The sequence below is a fragment of the Pseudophryne corroboree genome, chromosome 1 (assembly GCF_028390025.1).
Source record: "Pseudophryne corroboree isolate aPseCor3 chromosome 1, aPseCor3.hap2, whole genome shotgun sequence".
Taxonomy (NCBI): Eukaryota; Metazoa; Chordata; class Amphibia; order Anura; family Myobatrachidae; genus Pseudophryne; species Pseudophryne corroboree.
In genome coordinates, this window is record NC_086444.1 from 724,628,045 (window position 1) to 724,646,389 (window position 18,345).

General features: G+C 45.6%; 1 protein-coding gene across 3 annotated transcripts in view; it reads right to left on the reverse strand.

The window, feature by feature from the left end:
• Positions 1–18,345, reverse strand: part of ATP8B3 (ATPase phospholipid transporting 8B3) — a 937,871-nt gene that overhangs the window by 359,065 nt on the left and 560,461 nt on the right. For all 3 annotated transcript variants that reach the window (XM_063915843.1, XM_063915834.1, XM_063915853.1), the window contains 2 exons: positions 15,239–15,350; positions 6,677–6,752 (listed from right to left, as the gene is read on the reverse strand). In XM_063915843.1, coding sequence (XP_063771913.1) covers positions 6,677–6,752; positions 15,239–15,350 — 188 coding nt within the window. The remainder of the gene's footprint in view (positions 1–6,676; positions 6,753–15,238; positions 15,351–18,345) is intronic.

An 18,345-nucleotide genomic window follows, 5' to 3' on the forward strand; every position in this document is an offset into this window, starting at 1 on the left:
CGTCGTGTGACTTCACTTGTGTGGTGTTTTTTTTTTTATTCTATAAAAAACTCATTCTGCTGACAGACAGTGTCCAGCAGGTCCGTCATTATATAATATATACCTGTCCGGCTGCAGTAGTGATATATATATATTTTTTATATCATTATTTATCATCCAGTCGCAGCAGACACAGTACGGTAGTTCACGGCTGTAGCTACCTCTGTGTCGGCACTCGGCAGTCCATCCATAATTGTATACCACCTACCCGTGTTTTTTTTTTCTTTCTTCTTTATACATACATACTACTACATCTCTTTATCAACCAGTCTATATTAGCAGCAGACACAGTACAGTACGGTAGTCCACGGCTGTAGCTACCTCTGTGTCGGCACTCGGCAGTCCGTCCATAATTGTATACCACCTACCCGTGGTTTTTTTTTCTTTCTTCTTTATACATACATACTACTACATCTCTTTATCAACCAGTCTATATTAGCAGCAGACACAGTACAGTACGGTAGTTCACGGCTGTAGCTACCTCTGTGTCGGCACTCGGCAGTCCGTCCATAATTGTATACCACCTACCCGAGGTTTTTTTTTCTTTCTTCTTTATACATACATACTACTACATCTCTTTATCAACCAGTCTATATTAGCAGCAGACACAGTACAGTACGGTAGTCCACGGCTGTAGCTACCTCTGTGTCGGCACTCGGCAGTCCGTCCATAATTGTATACCACCTACCCGTGGTTTTTTTTTTCTTTCTTCTTTATACATACATACTACTACATCTCTTTATCAACCAGTCTATATTAGCAGCAGACACAGTACAGTACGGTAGTTCACGGCTGTAGCTACCTCTGTGTCGGCACTCGGCAGTCCGTCCATAATTGTATACCACCTACCCGTGGTTTTTTTTTCTTTCTTCTTTATACATACATACTACTACATCTCTTTATCAACCAGTCTATATTAGCAGCAGACACAGTACAGTACGGTAGTTCACGGCTGTAGCTACCTCTGTGTCGGCACTCGGCAGTCCGTCCATAATTGTATACCACCTACCCGTGGTTTTTTTTTCTTTCTTCTTTATACATACATACTACTACATCTCTTTATCAACCAGTCTATATTAGCAGCAGACACAGTACAGTACGGTAGTCCACGGCTGTAGCTACCTCTGTGTCGGCACTCGGCAGTCCGTCCATAATTGTATACTAGTATCCATCCATCTCCATTGTTTACCTGAGGTGCCTTTTAGTTGTGCCTATTAAAATATGGAGAACAAAAATGTTGAGGTTCCAAAATTAGGAAAAGATCAAGATCCACTTCCACCTCGTGCTGAAGCTGCTGCCACTAGTCATGGCCGAGACGATGAAATGCCAGCAACGTCGTCTGCCAAGGCCGATGCCCAATGTCATAGTACAGAGCATGTCAAATCCAAAACACCAAATATCAGTAAAAAAAGGTCTCAAAAACCTAAAATAAAATTGTCGGAGGAGAAGCGTAAACTTGCCAATATGCCATTTACCACACGGAGTGGCAAGGAACGGCTGAGGCCCTGGCCTATGTTCATGGCTAGTGGTTCAGCTTCACATGAGGATGGAGGCACTCAGCCTCTCGCTAGAAAAATGAAAAGACTCAAGCTGGCAAAAGCAGTAGCACCGCAAAGAACTGTGCGTTCTTCGAAATCCCAAATCCACAAGGAGAGTCCAATTGTGTCGGTTGCGATGCCTGACCTTCCCAACACTGGACGTGAAGAGCATGCGCCTTCCACCATTTGCACGCCCCCTGCAAGTGCTGGAAGGAGCACCCGCAGTCCAGTTCCTGATAGTCAGATTGAAGATGTCAGTGTTGAAGTACACCAGGATGAGGAGGATATGGGTGTTGCTGGCGCTGGGGAGGAAATTGACCAGGAGGATTCTGATGGTGAGGTGGTTTGTTTAAGTCAGGCACCCGGGGAGACACCTGTTGTCCGTGGGAGGAATATGGCCGTTGACATGCCTGGTAAAAATAACAAAAAAATCAGCTCTTCGGTGAGGAGGTATTTCAACAGAAATGCGGACAACAGGTGTCAAGCCGTGTGTTCCCTTTGTCAAGCTGTAATAAGTAGGGGTAAGGACGTTAACCACCTCGGAACATCCTCCCTTATACGTCACCTGCAGCGCATTCATAATAAGTCAGTGACAAGTTCAAAAACTTTGGGTGACAGCGGAAGCAGTCCACTGACCAGTAAATCCCTTCCTCTTGTAACCAAGCTCACGCAAACCACCCCACCAACTCCCTCAGTGTCAATTTCCTCCTTCCCCAGGAATGCCAATAGTCCTGCAGGCCATGTCACTGGCAATTCTGATGATTCCTCTCCTGCCTGGGATTCCTCCGATGCATCCTTGCGTGTAACGCCTACTGCTGCTGGCGCTGCTGTTGTTGCTGCTGGGAGTCGATGGTCATCCCAGAGGGGAAGTCGTAAGACCACTTTTACTACTTCCACCAAGCAATTGACTGTCCAACAGTCCTTTGCGAGGAAGATGAAATATCACAGCAGTCATCCTACTGCAAAGCGGATAACTGAGGCCTTGGCATCCTGGGTGGTGAGAAACGTGGTTCCGGTATCCATCATTACTGCAGAGCCAATTAGAGACTTGTTGGAGGTACTGTGTCCCCGGTACCAAATACCATCTAGGTTCCATTTCTCTAGGCAGGCGATACCGAAAATGTACACAGACCTCAGAAAAAGAGTCACCAGTGTCCTAAAAAATGCAGCTGTACCCAATGTCCACTTAACCACGGACATGTGGACAAGTGGAGCAGGGCAGGGTCAAGACTATATGACTGTGACAGCCCACTGGGTAGATGTATGGACTCCCGCCGCAAGAACAGCAGTTGCGGCACCAGTAGCAGCATCTCGCAAACGCCAACTCTTTCCTAGGCAGGCTACGCTTTGTATCACCGCTTTCCAGAATACGCACACAGCTGAAAACCTCTTACGGCAACTGAGGAAGATCATCGCGGAATGGCTTACCCCAATTGGACTCTCCTGTGGATTTGTGGCATCGGACAACGCCAGCAATATTGTGTGTGCATTAAATATGGGCAAATTCCAGCACGTCCCATGTTTTGCACATACCTTGAATTTGGTGGTGCAGAATTATTTAAAAAACGACAGGGGCGTGCAAGAGATGCTGTCGGTGGCCAGAAGAATTGCGGGACACTTTCGGCGTACAGGCACCACGTACAGAAGACTGGAGCACCACCAAAAACTACTGAACCTGCCCTGCCATCATCTGAAGCAAGAAGTGGTAACGAGGTGGAATTCAACCCTCTATATGCTTCAGAGGTTGGAGGAGCAGCAAAAGGCCATTCAAGCCTATACAATTGAGCACGATATAGGAGGTGGAATGCACCTGTCTCAAGCGCAGTGGAGAATGATTTCAACATTGTGCAAGGTTCTGCTGCCCTTTGAACTTGCCACACGTGAAGTCAGTTCAGACACTGCCAGCCTGAGTCAGGTCATTCCCCTCATCAGGCTTTTGCAGAAGAAGCTGGAGACATTGAAGGAGGAGCTAACACGGAGCGATTCCGCTAGGCATGTGGGACTTGTGGATGGAGCCCTTAATTCGCTTAACAAGGATTCACGGGTGGTCAATCTGTTGAAATCAGAGCACTACATTTTGGCCACCTTGCTCGATCCTAGATTTAAAGCCTACCTTGGATCTCTCTTTCCGGCAGACACAAGTCTGCTGGGGTTGAGAGACCTGCTGGTGAGAAAATTGTCAAGTCAAGCGGAACGCGACCTGTCAACATCTCCTCCTTCACATTCTCCCGCAACTGGGGGTGCGAGGAAAAGGCTCAGAATTCCGAGCCCACCCGCTGGCGGTGATGCAGGGCAGTCTGGAGCGACTGCTGATGCTGACATCTGGTCCGGACTGAAGGTCCTGACAACGATTACGGACATGTCGTCTACTGTCACTGCATATGATTCTCTCACCATTGAAAGAATGGTGGAGGATTATATGAGTGACCGCATCCAAGTAGGCACGTCACACAGTCCATACTTATACTGGCAGGAAAAAGAGGCAATTTGGAGGCCCTTGCACAAACTGGCTTTATTCTACCTAAGTTGCCCTCCCACAAGTGTGTACTCCGAAAGAGTGTTTAGTGCCGCCGCTCACCTTGTCAGCAATCGGCGTACGAGGTTACATCCAGAAAATGTGGAGAAGATGATGTTCATTAAAATGAATTATAATCAATTCCTCCGCGGAGACATTGACCAGCAGCAATTGCCTCCACAAAGTACACAGGGAGCTGAGATGGTGGATTCCAGTGGGGACGAATTGATAATCTGTGAGGGGGGGGATGTACACGGTGATATATCGGAGGATGATGATGAGGTGGACATCTTGCCTCTGTAGAGCCAGTTTGTGCAAGGAGAGATTAATTGCTTCTTTTTTGGGGGGGGGTCCAAACCAACCCGTCATATCAGTCACAGTCGTGTGGCAGACCCTGTCACTGAAATGATGGGTTGGTTAAAGTGTGCATGTCCTGTTTTGTTTATACAACATAAGGGTGGGTGGGAGGGCCCAAGGACAATTCCATCTTGCACCTCTTTTTTCTTTTATTTTTCTTTGCGTCATGTGCTGTTTGGGGAGGGTTTTTTGGAAGGGACATCCTGCGTGACACTGCAGTGCCACTCCTAAATGGGCCCGGTGTTTGTGTCGGCCACTAGGGTCGCTTATCTTACTCACACAGTCAGCTACCTCATTGCGCCTCTTTTTTTCTTTGCGTCATGTGCTGTTTGGGGAGGGTTTTTTGGAAGGGCCATCCTGCGTGACACTGCAGTGCCACTCCTAGATGGGCCCGGTGTTTGTGTCGGCCACTAGGGTCGCTAATCTTACTCACACAGCTACCTCATTGCGCCTCTTTTTTTCTTTGCGTCATGTGCTGTTTGGGGAGGGTTTTTTGGAAGGGACATCCTGCGTGACACTGCAGTGCCACTCCTAAATGGGCCCGGTGTTTGTGTCGGCCACTACGGTCGCTAATCTTACTCACACAGCTACCTCATTGCGCCTCTTTTTTTCTTTGCGTCATGTGCTGTTTGGGGAGGGTTTTTTGGAAGGGACATCCTGCGTGACACTGCAGTGCCACTCCTAGATGGGCCCGGTGTTTGTGTCGGCCACTAGGGTCGCTAATCTTACTCACACAGCTACCTCATTGCGCCTCTTTTTTTCTTTGTGTCATGTGCTGTTTGGGGAGGGTTTTTTGGAAGGGACATCCTGCGTGACACTGCAGTGCCACTCCTAAATGGGCCCGGTGTTTGTGTCGGCCACTACGGTCGCTAATCTTACTCACACAGCTACCTCATTGCGCCTCTTTTTTTCTTTGCGTCATGTGCTGTTTGGGGAGGGTTTTTTGGAAGGGACATCCTACGTGACACTGCAGTGCCACTCCTAGATGGGCCCGGTGTTTGTGTCGGCCACTAGGGTCGCTAATCTTACTCACACAGCTACCTCATTGCGCCTCTTTTTTTCTTTGCGTCATGTGCTGTTTGGGGAGGGTTTTTTGGAAGGGACATCCTGCGTGACACTGCAGTGCCACTCCTAGATGGGCCAGGTGTTTGTGTCGGCCACTAGGGTCGCTTAGCTTAGTCATCCAGCGACCTCGGTGCAAATTTTAGGACTAAAAATAATATTGTGAGGTGTGAGGTATTCAGAATAGACTGAAAATGAGTGGAAATTATGGTTTTTGAGGTTAATAATAATATGGGATCAAAATGACCCCCAAATTCTATGATTTAAGCTGTTTTTTAGGGTTTTTTGAAAAAAACACCCGAATCCAAAACGCACCCGAATCCGACAAAAAAAATTCGGTGAGGTTTTGCCAAAACGCGGTCGAACCCAAAACACGGCCGCGGAACCGAACCCAAAACCAAAACACAAAACCCGAAAAATTTCAGGCGCTCATCACTACCAAAAACACAAAGGTTTCTCTGAACTTGTGTGTTTTTTGGGAGCAAATTTACTTTTTTGGGGTGACCTAATTGGATAGCCCCAAAAAAAAAAAAATCAAAGAAAAACATTAGAGTTTTTCACTCCCAGGGGTAAATTTACTAAAATGGGAGTTCTATTTAAGATGGAATGTTGCCCATAGCAACCAATCAGCTTCTACTTCTCATTTATCTAGCACCCTCTAGAAGATGATACCTGGAATCTGATTGGTTGCTACGGGCAACATCCAGTCTTAAATAGAACTCCCATCTTAGTAAATTTACCCCCCAGTGTTTCTTTGTGTGTAATTGAATAGCGGCCTATGTGCATGTACATCCACTAAGATATAAGTTATTGATGTGAATGAATGAAAAATGTTCTGTAACGGGTTGATAAATAGCAAAAAGTCTTATTTCTTATGTTTTGGGGAATTTAAAAAAAACAGATCCCTAAATCTATTTGTTAGGGCAGTGGTTCCCAAACTTTCTTGAATCACGGTGCCCTAGAGTATCAGCATTTTTGTATTAAATGTTTCACATTTCTCCCCTCAATATATATTACATTTCTATCCTTGATCTTTCATATGTTAAACTAGTCAACAAACAACTTAAATACCTTTGTAGAAAGGACTGCAACTGGAAAGCAGTACATGACAAATGTACAATACTTTAATTACTTAAAGTTAATTATATTTCAAGTTCAAACTTACCAGATCTGTTGTTCATCCAAAATATCCATGTCATCTGAGAGTAATTGACATGAGAAACCAATGTTGACTGCAGTTTCTATTTGGCATATAGAGTGACTTTAGAAATTGTATAAGACATTTAAATTAGGTAATAATTAGTATTTGATGTACTGTATTATTTCTGTTAACTTAAAGTTATTTATTTTATTTTACCCTTTTGTTTACTCAAATATAAGTTTTTAAGCTTGACACACACTGGAAAGAATGCGCTTGAGCCCAGATTAAATGTACACACTGGAATGAGTTTACTGAAGGATGGAATGATCATGTTGCATGATTATTAGCATAAACAAGGTTGCTAGCGATATTGCTAGGTTTGATGTACAGCTCATCAAACCTAGCATCATTCGCTAGCGACAGCAGGAGCATGTAATCACTCGTACATACCTAGTGATGTAGGCAATTTGTTGTTACAAAACGGCAAATCGGCCCAACATCGCTTTAGTGTGTACCCAGCTTTAGGCACAGAGATTTTGAAATGCACTGCATCCTACAGTATATTACAGTAAGTCTGAGAGTACAAATGCATTGGGTTTATGTGTGCTGTGACACACACAGCCTAAAAACTAGAGATGTGCATGGACCCTTGTGTTTTAGTTTTGGCTCTAATTCATCATCATGTTTTGGTTTTGGCAAAACCACCCTGAAGTGTTTTAGTGCAAATTCACATTTCTGTTTTGTTTAAAATCGATTTTAAAAAAATCAATAGCTAAAAATCAAAGAGCTAAAACCATGTAATTTTTGGATGGTTATTCATACTTCAAAACTGGAGTGCTACCTATTAGAACTAAAGGAGCATATTTTGTCTAAGCTAGTGTAAACTGTGTGCGCTGGTGCAAAATTGATTTTTATTACTTTCATATTCACAGTTGAAGGGGAGTTGTAGGGTTGGGGAATGGGCACTGGCTACTCCACAGGTGCACAGCTCCCTCTAAGTCAGAGTATGTCAGCCCCAACATAATTTGCATGCATAGGACACATTTTGACCCCAAAAATAGCAGCACGCCAGGGATTGAGATTCCCTTCAGCATCACAACACTGTGGTATTAGTCTGCTAATATGTGCATTTAGAACAATAAAGGCCCTCATTCCGAGTCGTTCGCTCGGTAATTTTCTTCGCATCGCAGTGAAATTCCGCTTAGTACGCATGCGCAATATTCGCACTGCGACTGCGCCAAGTAATTTTACAATGAAGATAGTATTTTTACTCACGGCTTTTTCTTCGCTCTGGCGAACGTAGTGTGATTGACAGGAAATGGGTGTTACTGGGCGGAAACACGGCGTTTTCGGGGCGTGTGGATAAAAACGCTACCGTTTCCGGAAAAAACGCAGGAGTGGCCGGAGAAACGGGGGAGTGTCTGGGCGAACGCTGGGTGTGTTTATGACGTCAAACCAGGAACGACAAGCACTGAACTGAACGCAGATGCCGAGTAAGTCTGAAGCTACTCTGAAACTGCTAAGTAGTTTGTAATCGCAATATTGCGAATACATCGGTCGCAATTTTAAGAAGTTAAGATACACTCCCAGTAGGCATAGGCTTAGCGTGAGCAACTCTGCTAAATTCGCCTTGCGAGCGATCAACTCGGAATGAGGGCCAAAGTACATACAGTAGGTCAATGAGCAAAACAAAAATGGAGAAACACCTATGTACTGTAAAGCTGCTAGTGGTGTAACACTCAGGAATATGGCACATACTCAGAAAAGTGTTAGGGTCTCCTGCCCTGTGCTGCCACGTCGTCATGGCAACCGGGAGACAAGTGCTAGTGGAGTAACCTGAGCGCAGCTGATACTCCGGTTCGGGTCTTTTGCTGTGCAGTGGTTATAGGCTCTGTGCACGGCAGGGGATCCGGTGCTGGTTTTCGTGCTCACAGTCTGTGAGGTCTGAGTGGGGCGTGGACAGCACCTGCTTTATAAGGCCTCTTTTCAGGGTAAGCAGATGCTGCTGAATCTCTGTTGGTTAGTCAGTTCATGAAAGTTAGCCAGTACTGTGTAGCTTTGTATTTGTTTGTTGCTTACTGCAAATAGGCCTGGGGATTTGGTATTACACTCTGCCAATCCAGACCTAGCAGTAAGACTGGAGTCAGTCGTTTAGCTTGCTGGGGTTCTGTTATTACTCTGTGAACTTAGCAAGTTTGCGGCTGTATTCTAACACTTGCCTGTCTAATCCTGTCTCACTGTGCTAGGTGTCAGGGGTCAGTTTAGTGGCAGTAAGCTTAAACCTGTGCACTGCAAGTGAGAATCAGGATTGTGGAGGCTCTCCTTGTGTCTATCATTCCATCTCTGACCAAGGAGTTTACTGCAACACCCGTTGGTAACCCTTTAGGGTTTTGCTGTTGCCCTTAGCAACAGCATTTCGGGTTCTCTACGTATTAAAACACAACATCTTGCTTTTTACATCTGAGCAGTTCTAATACAAGGGAGATACCCAGTTCCTTAGCCTCTGGGCTTCTCTGTTCACTGTGTGTGTATTTTGTTACCCTATCACCTTCTGTGTACGTTATGTCATATTCCCCAGTTTGTCTGTGAGTCCATTTGTTTTGCATAACAGTTCAAACACCAGTACATTCCTGCAGACACTGGAGTGCATAACATATTCAGCAGCCTAATACTCCTGTTGAAATTTTGTGGGAATATGGAGCATACCCCTCAAAATACGTTGCAACAGGTGGTCGATCAGGTGCAGGTCCTGACTCGACAATTTAATGATTTGTCCATTAAAATGCACACCTCCCAGGCTGCTGGCGGAGCTCCCGCAGCAGCAGCACCTGCAGGGGTTAAGGAGCCGAAAGTAAATCTCCCGGATCGTTTTTCTGGAGATCGCTCGCAGTTCTTTTGTTTCAAGGAGAGCTGCAAGCTATACTTCCGGCTTAGGCCTCAGTCTTCTGGGTCGGAGATTCAGCGGGTGGGCATAGTGATTTCCTTGCTACAAGGAGACCCACAGGTCTGGGCATATGGGTTGCAGCCTGACTGTCCGTCGCTTAAAAGTGTTGATGCTTTTTTTACGGTACTGGGCATGTTGTATGATGACCCTGACAAGACGGCCTCAGCCGAGGCTCAGATTTCGATCCTTAAGCAAGGGCGAAGGCCAGTTGAGGTTTACTGTACGGAGTTTCGGAGGTTGGCCCATGATACCCAGTGGAATGACCCAGCCCTGAGACACCAGTACCGAAGAGGTCTTTCTAACCAGATAAAGGACCAACTGGTACAATATCCCTTGCCTGATAGCTTGGATCAGCTCATGCAGTTATCCATCCGGGTGGATAGACGGCTGAGAGAGCGTAGGCTTGAAAGGGAGACTGAGATTTCCTTCCTTCCCAAGGGAACCTCAGACTCTGAGGAATTTTCTGAGGAGCCTATGCAGATTGGGGCTACCCGCCTCTCCTCGCGTGAGAAGACGCGGAGGAGACAGCAGGGGTTGTGTTTGTACTGTGGGAATAAAGGTCATGTGGTAGTATCATGCCCAGAAAAGCCGGAAAACTTCAGGGCCTGAGGGTGATGGGAAATATCCTGTCAGGCCAGAAGTCAGAATTTCCCAAGAAGACTTTTATCATTCCGGTGACCTTGAAGATCCTCGGTCAAACTGTCAAGACTGAGGCCTTTGTGGACAGTGGGGCCGACGGGGTTTTTATGGACCGCCAATTCGCCCTAAAACACTCTGTTCCCTTAGTACCCTTGGCATCGGAAATTGAGATTTGTGGGTTAAACGGGGAACCATTATCCCAAGGTAAAATTACCTCTTGCACTAGCCAGATTTCTTTGTTTATTGGAGCCACACACTCTGAAAAATTGTCCTTTTATGTGACTGTCTGTACTTTTGCCCCATTGGTGTTGGGGTTACCCTGGTTAAGGGCCCACAATCCTCAATTTGACTGGGTCTCTGGGGAGATTCTTAGTTGGGGTACTGATTGTTTCAGGAGTTGCTTGAGCCTTCCAGTCAGGCTCTCGCAGCTAAGTTTGCCAGGATTGCCAGTGTGTTATGCAGATTTTGCGGACGTGTTCTCCAAAAAAGTTGCAGAGGTACTACCTCCCCATCGCCCCTATGACTGTGCCATTGATTTGTTGCCAAATGCTAAGCTTCCCAAGAGCAGGTTGTACTCCCTGTCACGTCCTGAGACTCAGGCTATGGCAGAGTACATTCAGGAGAACTTGGCTAAGGGATTTATCAGACCTTCACAGTCTCCAGTTGGGTCGGGGTTCTTCTTCGTGGGTAAAAAGGACGGTTCGTTGCGACCCTGCATCGACTTCAGGGAATTGAACCGTATCACGATTAAAAACTCATACCCACTGCCTCTCATTTCGGTCTTGTTTGACCAGCTTCGTACTGCCACCATTTTTTCTAAGATTGACCTACGTGGTGCGTACAATCTAATCCGAATAAGAGAGGGGGATGAATGGAAGACTGCCTTTAATACCCACTCAGGGCATTATGAATATTTGGTGATGCCTTTTGGGCTCTGTAATGCCCCGGCAGTCTTCCAGGATTTCATGAATGATGTGCTCAGGGAATATTTGGATAGATTCTTAGTTGTATACTTAGATGACATCCTAATCTTCTCCCATTCCCTGGAGGAACATCGGAAGCATGTACGCTTAGTCCTCCAGAAACTAAGAGACCACCGGCTTGGGGCGAAGCTGGAGAAGTGCGAATTTGAAGTTCAGCAAATCGCATTTCTAGGATATATTATCTCCCCAGAAGGTTTCCAAATGGAGGGTTCCAAGGTACAGGCAGTCCTGGATTGGGTGCAGCCCACTAGTTTGAAGGCGCTTCAGCGTTTCCTGGGCTTTGCGAATTTTTATAGACGATTTATCGCTGGATTTTCGTCTATAGTGGCGCCCTTGGTGGCACTCACTAAGAAAGGGGCGGATGTTGCTCACTGGTCTTGTGAGGCTAAAGCGGCTTTTGCCCGTCTCAAAAGGGCATTTGTTTCGGCCAAGGTGCTGCGACACCCAGATCCAGAGCGTCCTTTTGTGGTGGAGGTGGATGCCTCTGAGATGGGTATTGGGGCAGTGCTTTCTCAGATGGGAGTGTCTGATAATCGCCTTCATCCCTGTGCTTACTTTTCCCGTAAATTTTCGCCTGCCGAGATGAATTATGACGTGGGTAACCGGGAATTGTTGGCTATTAAGGATGCACTCGAGGAGTGGAGACACTGGCTTGAGGGGGCTAAGTTTGTGGTCTCAATTCTCACTGACCATAAGAATCTGGCATATTTAGAGTCAGCGAAGCGTCTCAATGCCAGGCAGGCACGATGGGCTTTGTTTTTTGCTCGCTTTAATTTTTTGATAACATATCGCCCTGGGTCAAAAAACATCAAGGCTGATGCGCTCTCGCGGAGTTTTGCTCCAATCCAGGAGACCACCGAGGAGCCGTTGCCCATTGTTTCCCCATCATGTATTAAAGTGGGCATTACCCAGGACCTCTTATCATTAGTCCTTAGAGCACAGGAGCAGGCTCCTCCAGACCTTCCGGTAGGTCTTTTGTTTGTGCCTCCTAGGTTAAGACAGCGAGTGTTCCTGGAATTCCATGCCAAGAAGTCGGCAGGTCACCCGGGTATTGCCAGAACTCGGGAGTTGCTATCTAGGGCGGTGTGGTGGCCCTCGGTGGCTAAGGATGTGGATCAGTGGGTTCGGGCATGTGACATCTGTGCCCGAAATAAGACTCCTAGAGGGGTTCCTGTTGGCCCATTACATCCACTCTCTATCCCATCTAAGCCATGGACCCACATTTCAATGGATTTTGTGGTGGACTTGCCCAAATCCTCGGGGATGACAGCCATCTGGGTTGTCGTTGACAGGTTTTCGAAGATGGCGCACTTCGTTCCACTGGTTGGGCTGCCATCAGCCAGACGCCTGTCTGAATTATTTATGCTGCATGTTGTGCGTCTCCACGGGTTGCCACTTGATGTGGTCTCTGACCGCGGATCCCAGTTTGTGGCCAAATTCTGGAGGGCATTTTGTTCCGATCTCCAGATTTCTGTCAGCTTGTCGTCAGGCTACCATCCGCAGTCTAATGGGCAGACTGAAAGGGTGAACCAGTCCTTGGAGCAGTTCCTCAGGTGTTATGTCTCCAAGTGTCAGACTGACTGGGTTGCTCATCTGTCCATGGCGGAGTTTGCCTATAACAACGCGGCTCACTCTGCTACAGGGATCTCTCCCTTCCTTTGTGTGTATGGGCATCATCCTAAGGCCAATTCTTTTGACCCCCTGGACTCCACGCCTGGTGGTTCCTCTGTGGTTTCGGTCCTTAGAGGTATTTGGCGGAAAGTGAAGAAAGCCCTTGTGTCTGTGTCATTAGTGACCAAAAGGGTTTTTGATAAGCGGAAAAGACCCTGCAGCTTCAAATTAGGAGACTTCGTCTGGTTGTCTACCAAGAATTTGAAGTTGAGACAGCCATCTCATAAGTTAGGGCCCCGGTTCATCGGCCCTTATAAGATCACCAGGGTTATCAATCCGGTGGCATTTCAGTTAGATCTGCCCCGTTCTTTGGGTATCAATAAAACATTTCATTGTTCCCTTTTAAAACGGGCGATTAGTAATCCTTCTTCCAGTGGAAGACCTTCCCCTCTTCTGATACGTGGCCAGAGGGAGTTTGTTGTTGAAAGGATTCTTGACTCCAAGGTGGTTCGGGGTCGGCTGTCATTTTTGGTGCACTGGAAGGGGTATGGCCCGGAGGAGCGGTCGTGGGTGCGCAGTTGTGATCTTCATGCCCCCAGACTGATACGCTCTTTCTTCTCGCAGTTCCCCGATAAACCCGGTGGTAGGGGTTCTTTGACCCCTCGTCAGAGGGGGGGTACTGTTAGGGTCTCCTGCCCTGTGCTGCCACGTCGTCATGGCAACCGGGAGACAAGTGCTAGTGGAGTAACCTGAGCGCAGCTGATACTCCGGTTCGGGTCTTTTGCTGTGCAGTGGTTATAGGCTCTGTGCACGGCAGGGGATCCGGTGCTGGTTTTCGTGCTCACAGTCTGTGAGGTCTGAGTGGGGCGTGGACAGCACCTGCTTTATAAGGCCTCTTTTCAGGGTAAGCAGATGCTGCTGAATCTCTGTTGGTTAGTCAGTTCATGAAAGTTAGCCAGTACTGTGTAGCTTTGTATTTGTTTGTTGCTTACTGCAAATAGGCCTGGGGATTTGGTATTACACTCTGCCAATCCAGACCTAGCAGTAAGACTGGAGTCAGTCGTTTAGCTTGCTGGGGTTCTGTTATTACTCTGTGAACTTAGCAAGTTTGCGGCTGTATTCTAACACTTGCCTGTCTAATCCTGTCTCACTGTGCTAGGTGTCAGGGGTCAGTTTAGTGGCAGTAAGCTTAAACCTGTGCACTGCAAGTGAGAATCAGGATTGTGGAGGCTCTCCTTGTGTCTATCATTCCATCTCTGACCAAGGAGTTTACTGCCACACTCGTTGGTAACCCTTTAGGGTTTTGCTGTTGCCCTTAGCAACAGCATTTCGGGTTCTCTACGTATTAAAACACAACATCTTGCTTTTTACATCTGAGCAGTTCTAATACAAGGGAGATACCCAGTTCCTTAGCCTCTGGGCTTCTCTGTTCACTGTGTGTGTATTTTGTTACCCTATCACCTTCTGTGTACGTTATGTCATATTCCCCAGTTTGTCTGTGAGTCCATTTGTTTTGCATAACAGTTCAAACACCAGTACATTCCTGCAGACACTGGAGTGCATTACAAAAAGCTGCTAAGTAGCTGACATTTCAATGTAGTCATTATCATCAATAACAATGACAATACAAAAGTGCTCACTTTATAGAAGCTACAGCCTTCACCACATGGGGATGTGTCTCCCTTGACATCAGGTACCATGCCTCAGTGATGTCATCGAGCGAGACACCACTCCACATGGTGATGTCTAAGTATGAGGTGAGCATCTTTTACAAGTCTGTGTCTTTTTCCGTTGTGCTACCACTGCTAGTGTCTTTACTTTTCTTTTTTTCCCCAAAATGTTTTTATTACGATTTCTCACATTACAGAGATAAAGACATAACAATTTGAGACAAAGAATATTAAGACAGTATGGTATAACAATCTGGGCATAGGGTCAACCTGTCGGAAGATTGTAGAATATGAAATATTCTAATCTTGCATTAGAACAAAGAGAAATCAAAACACATTTTCAAAATTTTCCACAAATAATATATCTAAATATTCCAACAAACAGAACATATGTGTAATGTGCAATGGCGGAATATTGAAGAGTCTAGTCAAAGCGTCAGGAGAAAAAGAATATATAAAGTAATGATTCTCCACCGGTATAGATACATCGCATCAATTTCTCCAGATGTAAACACAACAAAAATAAATAAAAATCTATATATGTAATGCCTGCTAGAAGTCACGGGCCGTCGACCCATCCACAAAAAAATCCCCAAATCCAGAAAGTCAATCAACCAATCGACCCGGCAGACAGTAGAGCATATAAAGGAGTGGAAAGAGAGTAAGTCTTTACTTTTCTATTTATTTGGAAGGCAACATTGAAAAGCTGCAATATAATTTACTAAAACGAAAAGCTTACCTTGCTTGTCTCCAGTCAACATCCATACTTTCATATTAGCATTTTTCAATAACTGTATTGTTTCTGGAACACCATCTTGCAACTTATCTTCAATTGCAGTTGCCCCAAGTAACTATGGAGCAAGCCAGAGTATCAAGAAATAAAGCCATTAGAAACTTGCACCATTAATAAATACTGCATTAGTTCAGTACATTTGATCACCACAGTTTAGACGCATATACTTTTTGACAAATTCATCAGATTATTGCAGTCATTTTCAAAATTATAATTGCCACACAATTTTACAGTGGTCTAGCTTACTTCTTGGGAGGTCCATAAATGTTAACTGAGAACAATATTTGTTTATTCCTGTAATGTGTTTTCTACTGCTAATGTTTAGTAGACTCTGGAAACAATACCACAGTCAGTACGGTAACTGTACCGGCATTACAGTGCGGTGCTCACATGGAGACTGCACATGGATTCCCTTCTCTTTTAAGTCACCCCTGCAAAGATACGCCTGAAAACAGTAGTTTTTATGCTTATGTCCAACCATAGCTACATTTCCGTTAACGTGCCTTTTCAGAACGTTGCCTTCCTCAGAACCTCCCATTACAACTTGTGATGAGCGGGTTCGGTTCCTCGGGATCCGAACCCCCCGAACTTCACCCATTTTACATGGTTCCAAGGCAGCCTCGGATCTTCCCGCCATGCTCGGTTAACCCGAGCGCGCCCGAACGTCATCATCCCGCTGTCGGATTCTCGCGAGATTCGTATTCTATATAAGGAGCCACGCGCCGCCGCCATTTTCACTCGTGCTTTGGAGATGATAGCGAGAGGACGTGGCTGCGTTCTCTCAGTTTCTGTGTTCAGTGTGCTGCAAATATCTGCTCAGTGTGCTGAAAATATCTGTGCTCAGTGTGCTGAAAATATCTACGTTCTCTGCCTGAAAAACGCTCCATATCTGTGCTGCATTGTAGTATATAGTAGGAGGACAGTGTAGAATGTTGCTGTGACCACCAGTATATATATAGCAGTACAGTACAGTAGTCCATTGCTCTACCTCTGTGTCGTCAAGTATACTATGCATCCATACCTGTGCTGCATTTTAGTTGTGCGCAGTATATAGTAGGAGGGGACAGTGCAGAATGTTGCTGTGACCACCAGTATATATATAGCAGTACGGTACAGTAGTCCACTGCTCTACCTTTGTGTCGTCAAGTATTCTATGTATCCATACCTGTGCTGCATTTTAGTTGCGCACAGTATATAGTAGGAGGGGACAGTGCAGAATGTTGCTGTGACCACCAGTATATATATATATATATATATATAGCAGTACGGTACAGTAGTCCACTGCTTTACCTCTGTGTTGTCAAGTATACTATGCATCCATACCTGTGCTGCATTTTAGTTGTGCGCAGTATATAGTAGGAGGGGACAGTGCAGAATGTTGCTGTGACCACCAGTATATATATAGCAGTACGGTACAGTAGTCTACTGCTCTACCTCTATGTCGTCAAGTATACTATGCATCCATACCTGTGCTGCATTTTAGTTGTGCGCAGTATATAGTAAGAGGGGACAGTGCAGAATGTTGCTGTGACCACCAGTATATATATAGCAGTACGGTACAGTAGTCCACTGCTCTACCTCTGTGTCGTCAAGTATACTATGCATCCATACCTGTGCTGCATTTTAGTTGTGCGCAGTATATAGTAGGAGGGGACAGTGCAGAATGTTGCTGTGACCACCAGTATATATATATATATATATATATATAGCAGTACGGTACAGTAGTCCATTGCTCTACCTCTGTGTCGTCAAGTATACTACAAAAGTTCAGTAAAATGACCCAAAAATCAAAATTAAAAGCGTCTGATGAGAAGCGTAAACTTGCCAATATGCCATTTACGACACGGAGCGGCAAGGAACGGCTGAGGCCCTAGCCTATGTACATGGCTAGTGGTTCAGATTCACATGAGGATGGAAGCACTCATCCTCTCGCTAGAAAACTGCAGTGCCACTCCTAGATGGGCCAGGTGTTTGTGTCGGCCACTTGGGTCGCTTAGCTTAGCCATCCAGCAACCTCGGTGCAAATTTTAGGACTAAAAATAATAGTGAGGTATGAAGTGTTCAGAATAGACTGGAAATGAGTGGAAATTATGGTTATTGAGGTTAATAATACTATGGGATCAAAATGACCCTCAAATTCTATGATTTAAGCTGTTTTTGAGGGGTTTTTGTAAACAAACACCCGAATCCAAAACACATCCGAATCCGACAAAAAAGGGAGGTTTTGCCAAAACGCGTCCGAATCCAAAACACAGCCGTGGAACCGAATCCAAAACGAAAACCCGAAAAATTTCTGGTGCACATCACTAATTACAACACAGAGGTTAGTGTGGGTTGTAATAGCTCTGGAGGAGGAATAATGTCCCGCTCTGTAGCACATACAGCTAGTTTGCAGGCACATTAATACTGAGATGTATAAGCCTTGAAAAGTGATACATTTCATGGTGATAAAGTAACAGCCAATCAGCTCCTAACTTCCATGTCACTGGCTGGGTTTGAAAAAATAGGATTTTAATTACCTACCGGTAAATCCTTTTCTCGTAGTCCATAAGGGATATTGGGGGAATCTAGTACAATGGGATATAGACGGGGTCCAAAGGAGCCGATGCACTTTAAATTTCTTCAACTGGGTGTGCTGGCTCCTCCCTCTTTTCCCCCTCCCACAGGCAGTTATAGGTAAAGCAGTACCCAAAGAAGAAAGGACATATTTGAGAGAAGGGACATAACGAGTGGTGAGATTTATACACCAGCACACCACAAACATAAAACAACCAGCAACCATATAAGAGACCACCTGCAGAATAGTCAACACACTGAGGCAGGCGCCCAATATCCCTTATGGACTACGAGAAAAGGATTTACTGGTAGGTAATTAAAATCCTATATTCTCTAGCATCCATAAGGGATATTGGGCGAATCTAGTACGATGGCGACGTCGCAAAGCTTCCAGAACGGGCAGGAGTGTGTGCAGACTTCTGCAGCACCGCTTGCCTAAACTGGGTATCCTCTTTGGCCAGGGTATCAAACTGTAGAACTTTACAAAGGTGTTCTTT